The sequence below is a fragment of the Salminus brasiliensis genome, chromosome 6, assembly GCF_030463535.1.
Source record: "Salminus brasiliensis chromosome 6, fSalBra1.hap2, whole genome shotgun sequence".
NCBI lineage: Eukaryota > Metazoa > Chordata > Actinopteri > Characiformes > Bryconidae > Salminus > Salminus brasiliensis.
In genome coordinates, this window is record NC_132883.1 from 10072443 (window position 1) to 10086805 (window position 14363).

Sequence of the window (14363 nt, forward strand, 5' to 3'; positions counted from 1 at the left end):
AAACAGAAATAAGAAGAAATAACTTTAAGAAATAATAGCAAAATAAATTATCATAAATACAATTTTCTTCTAAGATAAAAAGTTAAGACTCAAACATCCATCACTACTTAAAGTACCTAAAATTAGAATCAGGGGCAGCATATTACCTGAAAATGATTAGAACATGGTTAGAGGGGATTTTGGAGGAGCCATTCTTATTTAAACATTTTAGACATTTATTTGGATTTGCTCTTGATTGTTCAGGTGAGATAATTCAAAGAGCTCAAAAGTGCTCTCTGTGGTCTCAAAAAAAGACTGTTGTAGATGCAGATGGGAAAGGGTTTAAAAATATCTCAGGAAATTAGCCGTTCCACTGTCCGCAAAATTGTTTACAAGTGAAACGACTGCTAACATAGCCAGGTCAGGCCGCCTTAGCAAGGTCAGCCCAAGAGCAGACAGCAAAATGTCTTCAACAATCCTAATGTCCTCTAATTGAACACACCATGATTTTTGTGTGTATTCTTCATCTTCATTTGAACAATATTGAGAGATGGAAGTAATATAACTAAACACATACAACTGAAGAAATGTCATTATCATTAGTAAATTGTATTAATAGATAAATATGAACCTGTTGGCACCTCGCCTGGCATGGGCATTATCCAACATCCTGATCTCACTAATGTTCCTGTCACCGATTGCAATAAAATCCTCACAGCAATGCTTCAAAATCTATTAAAAACTACTGTGACAGGTACTCCAAAAAAACCAGGATAAACTCTTTTTAAAACCCTTGATTTCAAAAGAAACAATGAATAAGCAGGTGTCCCAATACTTTTGCCCATATAGTGTTCACTATATAAATGAAAGCCGTCTTTCTTATTGCTACTGATAACTTCAGCTATTAATAAAAAGGCATACATACTTTTCTACCATTCTTCAGGGATATCCAAACATCTCTCTCAGGTTATGTGTGTGTGTTTTGTGCAGACACAATGCATCACTAGTCTCACCCTGGAAAGGTCACTCTCCCACACAAGGGCCAATTAGAAGCTGCCGTCAACCACAATCACGCCTGAATTATCATTTCAAAAAGGTGGTGGCGCACAGGTGACGTCAGGCAACAAGGAAAAAAGACATGAAGCAGTGAAGATTAATGATCAATCTCTCTATCTCTCTGCCCCTCTCCGTCTCCCTCCATCCCTCTCATTAAGAACACTGGACTCACCTGTAGGGCTGGAAAAGTCATTTGGATCCACTTTCTCGCTCTTTCTCTAACTCTCTCCTTCTAAGGCTTCATGGCAGGTCTGTGACAGTACAGTGTGTGGTATTCTGTTGCTTAAGACAGGGCTGTTGACTTCAAATGTCTGTGGCATCCAGCTATAGATTCAACACACTAGAGCAAATACAACACTCCATCTAAAATGCTGCGTATATTGTGTGAAGCGTAATCTGAACTGACCTGTCCATGTTCTCCCCACAAATGTGCTGTTCAATACAGTACTGTGCATAGTACTGCTTTAGGCACCTGTTAGGCAAACATTAATATTAGAATAAATTCTAATGGCATTCCTACAAAAAGTAGTGGTTTTACATCACTGTATTTAATAAAACATCTCCTAATGGTAGTCTAGTATTATTTATAGTTATCATCCTGGTTATCAACACCTGGCTGGTATGAGGTGGGCTGGTGATTCATTCAATTATAGCTGAATGCCATCACATCCTCACAGCAATGCTCCAAAATTGAGTAGAAAGCCACCCAATGAACAATGAATGAACAATGGCCAAATAGTGTGCTTGCTTTTTTACTTGGGGTCATCTTTAGCTTGTAAGGTAGGCTGGTTTTAAATATACTTCTAACTAGATTCTGCTAACACTCTTGTCTTAAGGTTAACATAGAAGCTTGGTGCTCACTAGTTGATTGAGGTGCTGATTCAGGTGTAGTTTCAGGCCAGCTAGAAGTGTGAATTGCAGGGGAGGAGCCAAGTGCCTCCAATCTTGATAAATTAGGTGTGGGGCCGCTACAGACGTGCACGACGTTTGTTAGACGTCATGACTCCTAGCTAGAATATCTTGTTCAGTCTCTCGTCACTTCCAGACTTGACTACTGCAGCTCTCTTCTGGCTGGTCTCCCTCTGCGCACCATCAGGCCCCTGCAACTCATCCAGAATGCAGCGGCACGGGTTGTCTTCAATGTCCCAAAATTTAGCCATGTCACTCCACTGCTGCGTTCTCTCCACTGGCTTCCTGTAGCTGCTGCCCGCATCAGATTTAAAACCCTGACGCTGGCCTACAAAGCCAAGAACGGACCAGCCCCTCCGTATCTGATGGCAATGGTCAAAAGCCGATCCGCACCAAGAGCCCTTCGAGCTTCAAGTACGGCTCGGCTCGACCCGCCATCTCTCAAAATCCGCGGAAGACAAGCGTCCAGGCTTTTTTCTGTCCTGGCACCAAAGTGGTGGAACGAGCTGCCCCTGGGTGTCCGAACGGCCGAGTCGCTCGCTGTCTTCAAACGCAGACTGAAGACCCACCTCTTCAGAGAATACTTGGACGAATAGTTCTATGATCGCCTTATTGACTTGTGTTGTAATGTCTAAGCTTAGAGGTATCTTTTGAATTATTAGTCTATTCTAACTAGCTGAGGCTTTTCTTGGGTAAATAGCAAAGCACTTTGTAAGTCGCTCTGGATAAGAGCGTCTGCTAAATGCCGTAAATGTAAATGTACTTTTGTCCATTTAGTGTCATATCACTTGTTAGTTTATGTATCTACTAGAAAAACTTAATTGGTGCGTTTTATATTTTATTTTTAGAATATATTAGATTTTTTTAAATATTATAATGTTTTATATTTTTTTCCTTTACAATTTTTATACTTTGTGATTTACGTTGTTAAAAAAAACAGTTTGAATGGAAACAATAATTATTGCACTTTTATAAGGTTGAATGTGCTAATAAACTGAAACCTAGGACACATTATAGACTACTCATTATTTGTACGTGACCCTTTAAATGGCACCACATAAATGCCACTTAGGGAGTCAGGATATTAACTATCTTCTGAAACCACTTCTTTATCTGCTAAGGGTCATCAGGCACTATTTTTCTATATTTTTATTTGGCCTAATTTGTGTTGCAATATATTTAAGTATAAGGGTGAAGCATTTGAATGTTTTAGTTACACTGTGCTGAAAACGCCAGCTGTTCAGAAACATGCCAAAGTATGAAAAGAACAGGATGTTGAGGCAGCAACCAGCAACCTGTAACATCCACTCGCAGTGAAAACGGGTCAGTATTTTTTTTGTCTATTCCTACTTTGATTAATAATATAAAAACTGCTTAATTGGCTGTGAAGAAACTGAAACCATCCGTAACAATTCTTCACTGCTGCAGCCTTGCTCTTAACATCACAGGAAAACTCCCATTTCCAAAAGTAAAACTTTTCAGAGGAGACAAACTTCCTAATTATCCCAAAAACATATATATGTAATAACAACCCACACCTGTCTTCCGGCGACCTCCCAGGACTTAGGACTAAAATGCCTACAAGCAATGTTTCCCCAAATGTGGTCTTGTACCCCACATGCCCCGGAGAGTTTTGTGCTTTTCCAGCTTTTCTAGTTTTCCACATCTGATTCAGCTCAAACAGGCCTTGAATTATCTATCAATATGTTAGAAAGGAGGAAACCCAAAAACATGCACCACAGGGGGCTTCTTGGACTGGAGGCTGACTGCAGTCTGGAGGGCAAAAAGGAGAAAGTTGACTTTCAATCAGCTTTCAATGCACAAATACAAGAAATAAATAAATAACACAAACAAAATATGAATAAATAAAGCCTGAGATGGCACATTCCCTCACAACACCGCAGTGATGTTAAGCTACGGTAGTTGTTTTTGAAAAGCACTGATGTGTCTGATTTCAAATTCAAACGAAGGCTGCTTGGTCTGCTCGCTCTCGATGGCTTTTTCGAATAACACACAGTGATGAATGTGCATGTGCAGCGTAGGGTACGCAGGGCCACCGAAACTGCGAAGGAGACGCTGACGGTAATGGAATATTGATTGCACAAAGATTAGAAATGTCCAAACTGCTCGGGCAAAATCCCAAATTAATTTTCCGCAATCACTGTTAATCCTGTTTCGGCAATGCTGAGCTTAATTACTTGCTTTAAAAAATAAATATATATGAATACAGATCACACGGCATCCAACGAGGGAACCATCAATAACGTATTTTGAAAATGGGCCTGCACTACACTGTAAACTACTGCAGTGTGGCTGCTGTGAACGAACACTTGCAATAAACTTTGACTTAGGCAGTCTGAATGAAAATCAAGGCTGAGCGTACTAGGAGGAGTACTCCGGCGGTGCTGCGGCAGGTCGTCTTCCATCATGCATGAGCACTGCGCAGTGAGAGCAGCGGAGCCGTGCTAACAGGTTTGACGCTGGTCTGACAGCACATGTGTAGTGCGAGCGTGATCACAAAGGGGGAGTGGGTAACCAGCACAATTAAAGTTGTGTAAATTGGTCTACACACACAGACACACACACACACACACACACACACACACACACACACACACACACACACAGAGATAGATACACATCCACGGAGCAATCCAAAGCTGAAAACATAGAAGCTCACTTTCACACTAGTAAACACGCAGATGTGCACAGGGCTTCACACATGCCGATAAGAGATACAAAGAGAGTCTGTGAGGGGATGAAAGGGGGAGAGGGTGAGACAGAGATAGTCTCACATGTGGTAATGTCGCTAACAAGAAATGGGTACATGACAAGGGCCGCATTCATGAAACTCTGCAGAAACGGCGCTACACCAAAATGTGCGGCATGGCTTTTAAACCATTCATACAGTTATGGCGCTGTCTCAGGGCACTGCTCTCTTTCCACTGGTGCAACTATTATAATTCAATTTTCTTATCCAAAATTTTTACCATCCACTCCTCACTCCATACACCGTTTGTATATGGAAAAACAACATTTTGCAAAAACAGCCCAATTTGAAATCACAGTTTCTCTGATTTCTCAAGAACATACATACTTTACATATCCCCGTCCATTCCTATTGCAGATTTCCAGAGTGTTTCAGCTCTCAGGGCTTTCTGAATGACAAACAAAGCAGGCTAGCAAAACAGAACAGGGCTCATTTCTCTTTTATCAGTCTTAAAGGTAAACTAACAGAAATTCATAACTCTTAAGAGAAGCTTAATTCTGAGGAATTAGCATTGGTTTTGGAACAGAAATCCATACAAGTGTAAGCAAAGCTCAATGAAAAATAGAAAATACAAGAAAAATGTAGGATATGGGCCCTTTAAGAGAAATGTGTTAATGATGCTCTGCACCTGTGTAATAATGAAGTGTAAGAATACTGTATGTGATTATATATTATATATACTGTATATTGATTTATTTTTTCAAATAATTTAATAGGAAAAGAATGGATCTGGAGACATGAAGTGAGGTCACTGATCTGTTTGTTATTTATGTAATAATTCTTCATACACTGTAAATGTATACCAGACATCAAAAGAGACTGATCAAATAAACAATGTCCTGCAATAACTCCGTAATAGTACAGTAATATCCCCTCATAAAATCTGTGTTAAGTGGATGCAAACAAGCTGGGATTGGGATCTGATCCCAGGGGACTGATTAGAATCACAGCACAAGTGCAAAACTAAAAAGGTAAAGACACCATTTATGTCTTGGCTGATCCACTGAATTTGAATTAAGGGGGAAATAATGTAAATTTGATCAGCTTTACTTTGATTTGACTTTCTCTAAAACTCTCAGGACAGGGAACGCTACACAGTCTCTGCTTTACAAGAGTTCAGTGCAAATATACGCTGGGCACATACACCCAGGCAGAAGACGAGATGTTTATCATGGCAGCGATATCGATTCTCACTTTCATCCATCCGTCCATCTGTCTATCCTCCCTTCTTCAGTCACCCTCTCTCTCCCTCTCTGTCCCTCAGTCTTCAGCATGTAAATAATTGCAGCCGCATGAGTGCATCTGTCAAACATGGTTAGTGAGCTGGCCTGCTCGTTCCAGTGCTCACACGAACACGCACACACCGAGGAGCTAGTGGATGGGCCCAGTTCCACTCGCCCCCCTCCCAATCCCCCCAAATGACAGCACAATAGAATGCGGCTCTATAATTATTCTTTATGATCATTCTCTTCCAACGAAGCCCAGTGCAGAGTGAGTAATGATTATGCTCCTCAGTATTCAAAATAAAACACACAGTCTGTGTCCCACGTGGGTGTGTTAATGACAGCAATAATAGAGCAAAAAAGGCCAGAACATTGAGAGTGCAGATGCACACACACACACACACACACACACTCAATCTGTATTATTCTCCACAGTACCCAAAACTCATCCGTAGCTCCTCCCAGCAATGACGGCCTGGTTGATTTAACCCAGATTAGATGTGCCGAGGGAATTCATGAGGGGATGCTGATTAGCTCAGAAGACTTGGGGAGTAAGTCATGCTCATGGTCATAAAATCATGAAGGAAGTATTACGGTAATAAATCGTTAATCAGCTGCATATCGTCACTGTCATGTAACAATAAATAAATAAATAAATAAATAAATAAATAAAAAAATAAAACTCATCTCCAAAATTACAGCTTTACAGGTGATGGAAAAACCCCTAAAACTTTGGAGTATATATTTTTTTCTTTTGGAGCATTTCTATTGGTCGATTCATCATGAAATTCAGACGTAATCTGAAAAACAACTGCCAGATTTAAACAAAAGGTAAAAAGCTTGCACCCTTTCTGGTCCTGCCTGGCCTCAAACAGACTCTGTTGCTTTCTTGAACTCCATTTCCCATAATGCACCTATGGTGTATTTGTGTGCGTGTTTGTAGATAACGTAAGACACACTACATACAATGTAATTTAAAAACTATATATATATATATTCTTGTTACCACATTGTTTTGCAATGCAATGCAATAACACTGTATGCTATGCATGTTTTAAATGATAGTGTGCAATTAAGAAAATACAAATACACTGTATATATCTATGCCATTTTGTGATAGCCCTAATACACAAGACAAAAAGACAACAGAACAGTGGTGGGCATGTTACCGTGTTATGGCGATCACAATTGAGCATCTGGAGCAAGTCTGCTTCGAAGACCTCCATGGAAGGCGCAAGGGACACGCACACACTCTCCAACATGCACGAGAATTCAGGCAACAGCCTTGGCCTCCGCAGCGCGTCCGCTGGAACACATGAACAGGAAGAGTGTGAACATTATCGTTGCCCCACTGCCGTCCCACTCGGCTGGCTCCATCTGCCTGGCTGGTGTCTTATGTGCACTTTCTTTAATGTGCAGCAGTTATTCATTTTTTCCGCCACTTAAACAAAGGATTTGATTAGTGGGTAAAAATTCTATTAACTGGCACTTGAGAGTGCCAGAGCTCTAGACACTAATGGCAGTTAAATCAGACATGAAAATGAACAGGAGGCTCTTTTAATCAAGACGAATGCTGCTGTCCAGCTTGAGGTGAGAGACATGGCAGAGGATCCGAGCGGGTGCTCCTGTGAAGCTGAGGACCGCTGGCTTGTTTTGCCTTTCCTAAGACATCAAATTACACTAATGAGAGGTGACCTGGACAAGGCAAGAATAACTTGGTTCTATGGGTCCAGTAAGAAAACGGTTATATTGTCATTTCTGTTTTACATTCAATTCATGTTATGTAATGATTTCATTGTGATTACTAAATTATTAACATAGTTGCATTGTCATGAATAACATTCATTTTCCGTTTCCATAATTATTTTTTTTGGTTTGCTTCAAAGTTTATGATTTTCCATTTTTGAATCAAATATGAATTTACATCATTTAATTCAATTCAATTAACATTTATTAATATATCGTTTTTCTTAACAAATGCAGTCGCAGCTTTTTGTTGTATTATTTAGAGTGACCTGTGCAGCTCTAGTGTGTGTTCTACCTCAAGAAATAGTAAACATAACACAGAAGTAAAAGCATTTGCTTCTTGGCAATAAATCTTATTCAGTTCAAAAGCGAACCAACTGCCGAATCTGGACTCATCGCTGAACATAACATTCCTCCACACGTTAAGGTTCCAAGGCAACGTGTTACCGACACCAGCGCAAACAGGCCTGATGGTAAAGGGCAGTCATGGCAGGCCACCTGGCAGCCCGATGAGACAGAAGATTCGCTGTGCGCAGTCTGTTCAGGATTGTCTGGGCAGAGAGCTGTCGGCCATATCGTCCTGTAAACCTTGTCTGCAAATCTGTAGAAGACAGCCTACGGTACCCAAGTGCTGACAGGGTGAGGAAACGACCTTCTTGGGGTGTCGTCTTCCTGGGACGCCCACTTTGCGGCCTGTCTCTGACATCATATGGAACTTGGCCTTCAATTTGAAGATGGTACTAGGGTTCACTCCAAATAATGCTGCAACGCCGATCAGTCGAACGTGGCATGCCAATTGTTGGAGCAGACACCTACTGACCACTGTAGAACTGTATCGGGCACCTAAATGGCAGCACCTGGGGGTACCAAAAGCTCAACAGCAAAATAAGCTGTTTAGCAATGGCAGAGAAGATTTGGCAAATTTTTCATGAGTGCAACCCACATACACAGCTCTGCTGCTCATTCCACAAATGCAAGTCCCTTACAAACGTGTAACCATTTAAAAGAGGAATTAACAGGCTTTCCAGCGGTATAAGGTTTATTGCCAAGAAGCATCGTTACAATAAAGAAATAATCTACCAAACACTAATTTTCTTACTGTTTGTGCTAAGTTTAGACATACCTGTGCTTATGCAATACTTTTAATTAGGGATATCCTGATCAGGTTTCTGTGCCCCTCAAAACGTTCCCTGCTGTACTCTGCTGGCTGTCAGACGATACCGATCCAATGTTTTTATAAATAATACAACCCCACTACCTAGGTAAAAAGTGTTGTTAATTAAAATAAGGTCACAAATAAACAATGTTTAGGGTAGTTTGAGTTCCTCACTGCGGCAGCTGAAATCATGTCAGATGGACACCAGAGGGCGCTTTACTACAACAAACTCTGGAATCGGGCTAGATCTGTCTTTAAAGGCCGATACCTGATCCATTTAAAATTGCCTGAAGCAGCCCCAAACCCAAATCACTGGATCAGATCGGGACTTCCCTACTTTTAATATTACATTCTATAGGGCAGCAACACAAAAATGAAAAACATGACAAAAAGTTACAAAAAATAAGTCAAATTATACATTATACATTATATAAATTATACATTACAATATTTCTGCTTCAGCAAACATGATTATAAACACAAAGGGGGTACTGAAACCTTAGAACCTTTGACAGAATTTCCAGAAATAAGAAAAAGTTGAGTGAGAAATAAGAAACTTCATATGAAATCCCAACACTGTTATGGCCAGTGGTAACGCAGGGTGACCTAGCATGCACCCGCACCCGGTCTGAGCAAACTTTACAAACTGTTTGAACTTTTGCTTTTGAACGAATAACTCTTGGATTATTGTTTTGAGTCCGCGCCGCATGGCTATCATCATTTTCCCGCTGTGCTGAGCACACCCAAACAAGGCTAGCTTACAGCGGTGCCAGAAACGCCAGCCAAAGTGTTCGCTTTATGAGAACTCATCCTTGATGTTTAATTCAGGTCTCTCTCTAAAACCCAAAGAGAGTCTCTCCCTGGCGGCAGCGAGAAAACATTCAACTACACACAGGTGAAGGGAAACATCTTTCATAATTAATACATACAAAAATATGTCTGTTCCACAGAGCTCAAAGCACAGCCACAGCACCACATGTGCTATATAATACATGTTTATTTCCATAATGGCCTGCCTCCCCCTTATATACGCTGCATGTTACATAATCTCTAACTCGGTTACCATTTATACATGAGGTAATGCTTTGTTTTAACTGCTGCGGTGGGTTAAAGTGGGGCACAAATAGTTGCCTTTCTCGCAACCACTTTTACATAAACATGCACTGCAGTATATGATGTGATGTGTGTGTGAATGATAAGGGCAACAGAAAGTAATGACATTCAGAAACCTTAACAGAAACCTTACCATGCTTAATATGTTTAAAATGCAGTCTGATCTCAATTTAAGAATGCTATATTTCTGTGTAAATTAAACAGTTAGACATGTGTGTACTTGCAAACGCCTTGCAAATATGATATATCAATACATTAGGCCTGTATACAGTCATATAAAGTCACATACATTTTCAAGTGACAATTTTGCAGACCCAAAAGCAGTGGAGGTCAACATGAGATCTAGAAGAATTGCTCATATGCTGGTAAGAAAGGCAAATCAAAAGCCCTATATGACTGCCAGGAACCTGCAGGAAGGTTTAGTGAGTCAAGAGGGTGGCGCATCATTCCACTGTGCAGCATGGCTTCCACAAACAATCTTCATTAAAAAAAAAGAAAACTTACATGTGACCTTGTCACAAAACTCCATGTTTGAAGTATGCTACAGAACATAAGCCAGCTGAGTTTCGAGAGAAAAAATGGTGATGGATGAACTGACGTAAAGCATGAGGGTGAATCTGTCATGCTCTGGAGTTGTGCTGCTACCAGCTGCATTGGCAATATTGCAGAGGGTAGAGGTGGATTCATATAAAAAATAAAAAAAAAATACACATAGATGGCTTGCATCTGTAAAAAATCCATCATGGACTACCTAAAAAGGAACAAATTGAAGATTTTGGAAAGGCCCCTAAACAAGACAACACAATAATATGTTGGGATTAGCTAAAATAATTGTGTAATTTAACCAAACGAGACCAACATTCTCATAACTGTATATCCTAGTATGTACACTATGTTTACAAGAGGTTAAGAGGTGTTTACAGAATCTGTCTGTGCAGCACTTCTATGTGTAGCCTCTGTTTGTGTGTGTGTGTGTGTGTGTGTGTGTTTGTCCCCTTGGCAGACAGAAGGCAGTGGGCCTGGATATTTGTCTGATCCAGCCAGAGCCAGTGGAGCTTCACTCTGAAGGATCAGTCAGTCTGTCACTCTTACAGCCAGAGCACGCTCACAAAACACTTAACACACACCCACAGCCATACACATGCGCGCGCACACACACACACACACACACATCCAGTGAGGCTTATCTATACAGCAGTACTGGAGCAGTGTAGCCAAACAAGAGCAGAGTGTTGCAGACATTACAGAATACAAAACACACTGTCACTGCTGTCAGGGGGGGTGGGAGGAGTGAGGCTGGGGTGGGCAGAGATTTCTGCTAGAAGACCTCTAGCACACTATTTACTAACAGAGTTGCAGGGAACCCCAACACTATCTAACATGTGATTCATGTTATTGGTGTAATGGATTGTGATAAGAGTGTTTTCTCTCTTACTGTACCTTAAGAAACCAGGTTCATGTTGCCATATCCACTGGAACTGGAGTGTAAATGTTTCCCCAGCTGTGTGTGTTAAGACTATTAATATGCTGGACTTATGAGTTACAATAATTGGGTCTAAGAGACAGCTTTTAAAAGTGAGGGTAAAGGAGACTATATATGTACATATTAACCCATCATTTCTTTACGATTACCTCATTATCGTTAGCTCTACCTAAAAGTAGAAGCTTTGTATGTATTTACATGCATTTCAGAGTTTCCCAGTACTTGGACACACCTTTGGCAGCATGAATGTACAGACTCAGGCTTCACAGACTATACAGGTTTGCTAGGTAGACCCAGGCCTGGGCACAGTGATGTTTAACTGAGTTACCATGGTAACAACCCCTACTGTTGAGCAGCACTGGCTGAATGCAGCTACCATGCATACAAAAAGCTGCCCCCTAGTTGTTCAAGCAACAAATTGAATTGATAATTAGGTTCAGCTGAACGTATTCTTGTGATGTGGGTGTTTTTACAGGAAGACACCTGCTTACTGCTGAAACAAACGCCTGTGACTTTTGCACTGTACTGGGTATACACTGTATAGTCAGACAGACAAGTAGCTACTTATCCTAGCTAGACAGGGCAGTCAGTCAGACAGATAAACAAACACACAGACAGATTGATAGACAGAAAGACAGACATACAGCTATCTATCTAGACAGAGAGACAGATCGACAGACAGACAGCTACCTGGCCAGGTAGGAGAGAGAAAGAGAGAGAGAGAGAGGGAGAGAGAGAGAGAGAGAGAGAGTGAGAGAGAGACAGATAGCTACACAGACAGACATACAGACAGCTACCTAGCAAGATATGACAGACAGACAGACAGGCAGGCAGGCAGACAGTTACTCAGCTTGATAGGAGAGACAGCTAGTTAGATATGACAGACAAGTCAGACATCCAGACAGATATACATACACACAGAAGACAGCAGGGACACACAGACATCGATAGATAGGCAGACAGACAGCTACCAAGTTAGATTTGACAGACAGTCAGACAGCTAGTCAGACAGACACACAGACAGGTAGCTAGCTAGTCAGACACTAAGACAGACAGAAACACAGACATAGAAAGATAGCCAGGCAGAGAGATACAGAGACAAACAGCGTGTGTGTGTGAGCGAGAGAGAGAGAGTGAGAGAGAGAGAGAGCGAGAAAGAGATGTACGAGTAAAAAAAGTTAGAGAACATTTGTCAGTCTATGGATCTGAACCTCCAGTCTAGGGTCAAGCTCTCTTAGCTTTGTGGAGCAGTGCTGGATTAGACGGGCATCATGCTCAACTCCCAATCTCCTCTGCTCTGTCCGCATTTCATTACACACGCTCAAACTCCTGCTTTATCCACTGCACTGAATCTGTACGAGCAGGATTCAGAGGAGATGAATCACAGGCCCTGCTAGCAGCGGAAGTAAAGAGGCTACAAAAGAGGCTAAAATACATTTGCGTATGCTTAAAGTTTGACTTTTGACCCAGCTTTTGCAGTGGGAGACTCCGGATCCATCCTACAGACAACAATTCCGTCAGAAAGGAGAGTGCATTCTCCACCGAGGCATTAGGAGCTTGTTCAGCTGTCTCCATAGCAACAAAGCATGTTCTGCTCCAGCTGAGTTGTTATGGAGTGTAATTTAATGTGGGTTTTTTGTTGTTGTTGTTGTTTAGATGAAGCTGAGGAAAATGATCCTTTAGGTTACTTTAGGGACTACGCCAAACCTCTCATTTTCTCCTCCTGGCATGGCTGTGATTTAAGCTCTGTGGTTTTATGGGTAATCTTACCTGTACTATCAGTGGGTGGTACAACACCGGGGAGGAGATCATGGCCAGAGACCAGGATGTTAGGTGGGAGCAGGTGCATGACAGGCCTGAGGGCCGGGTGAGGCTGGAGAGAATACAGCAGCTGGGTTCCCTCCATTACTGATAATACTGCATTCACTGTAAACACACAGAGCAACAGAGGGCATCAACACGGAGAGTGTTTCAGTGCGAACATAAAAGATACTGATTCGACTGCATTTACTACAACCTAGTAGTAACTAGCGGATTCAATACTAGAATATTCATGCTAAACTATTCTACTAGGCATTCAAAAATACAAAAATGATTATACTTTACATAGTCAAAAGTATATGGACACCACTGCCCATCACACCTACAGTACATGAGCTTATTAAATATTGCCCCGTTCCAAAACCATGGGCATTCCCAGATCTAACAGTCTCCACTTTGCTTTGAGTGTCTGTGGGAATTTGTGCCCATTCAATCAAAGGAGCCATCCGTGAGGTCAGGCACTGATGTTGGACGAGACAGGCAGTTCTTGTGCTAATGCTGTTTCTAGAGGCCGTTTGGAATACTGTAGTGAGTGATGGAATAGAGGACAGGCTATTTTTATACACTACGTACACACTTCAGCACTGAACAGCCCAGCTCTGCAAGTTTGTGTGGCTGCATGGCTGAGCGGTTGCTGCTGATGCTTGCATTTCACAATAACAGCAGTTACAGTTGACTGGGGTAGATCTAGCAGTATCAGACGTTTTACACAACTGACTTGTGGAACTGGTGACATTCTGTGACTGTGCCATATTTAAAGTCAAAGCCTATGCCTTACTGCCTATGACTACGGAGACTGCATGGATAAGACTTACTTGAACTCTGTAATAAAGGAGGGTGTCTAGGTAGCTTTGGCCATATAGTGAATCATATGATACACTGTATATAGTATCAATAAGTATGAGTAATGAGTATTGGCAATGGAAAATCCTCGCTATTTATTTCCTCATTATCATCGGAGGAGTCATTGATGCTAAGGATGAAAGGTGTGGAAAATCTTCAGCCTGCTAAACAAGTCAGCTTTTGAGGGAAAAACAAAATCATCCAACAATAAAGGAGGCCTTGTGCACCTTTTATACAGGCCTAAAGCATAGTAGCTCGCTGAAA

The 14363-nt window shown here is 41.4% G+C and overlaps 1 protein-coding gene across 4 annotated transcripts in view; it reads right to left on the bottom strand.

The window, feature by feature from the left end:
- The window catches only part of nphp4 (nephronophthisis 4), a 207082-nt gene that overhangs the window by 155503 nt on the left and 37216 nt on the right, over positions 1–14363 (bottom strand). For all 4 annotated transcript variants that reach the window (XM_072681571.1, XM_072681570.1, XM_072681573.1 and 1 more), the window contains 2 exons: positions 13206–13361; positions 7107–7243 (listed from right to left, as the gene is read on the bottom strand). In XM_072681571.1, coding sequence (XP_072537672.1) covers positions 7107–7243; positions 13206–13361 — 293 coding nt within the window. The remainder of the gene's footprint in view (positions 1–7106; positions 7244–13205; positions 13362–14363) is intronic.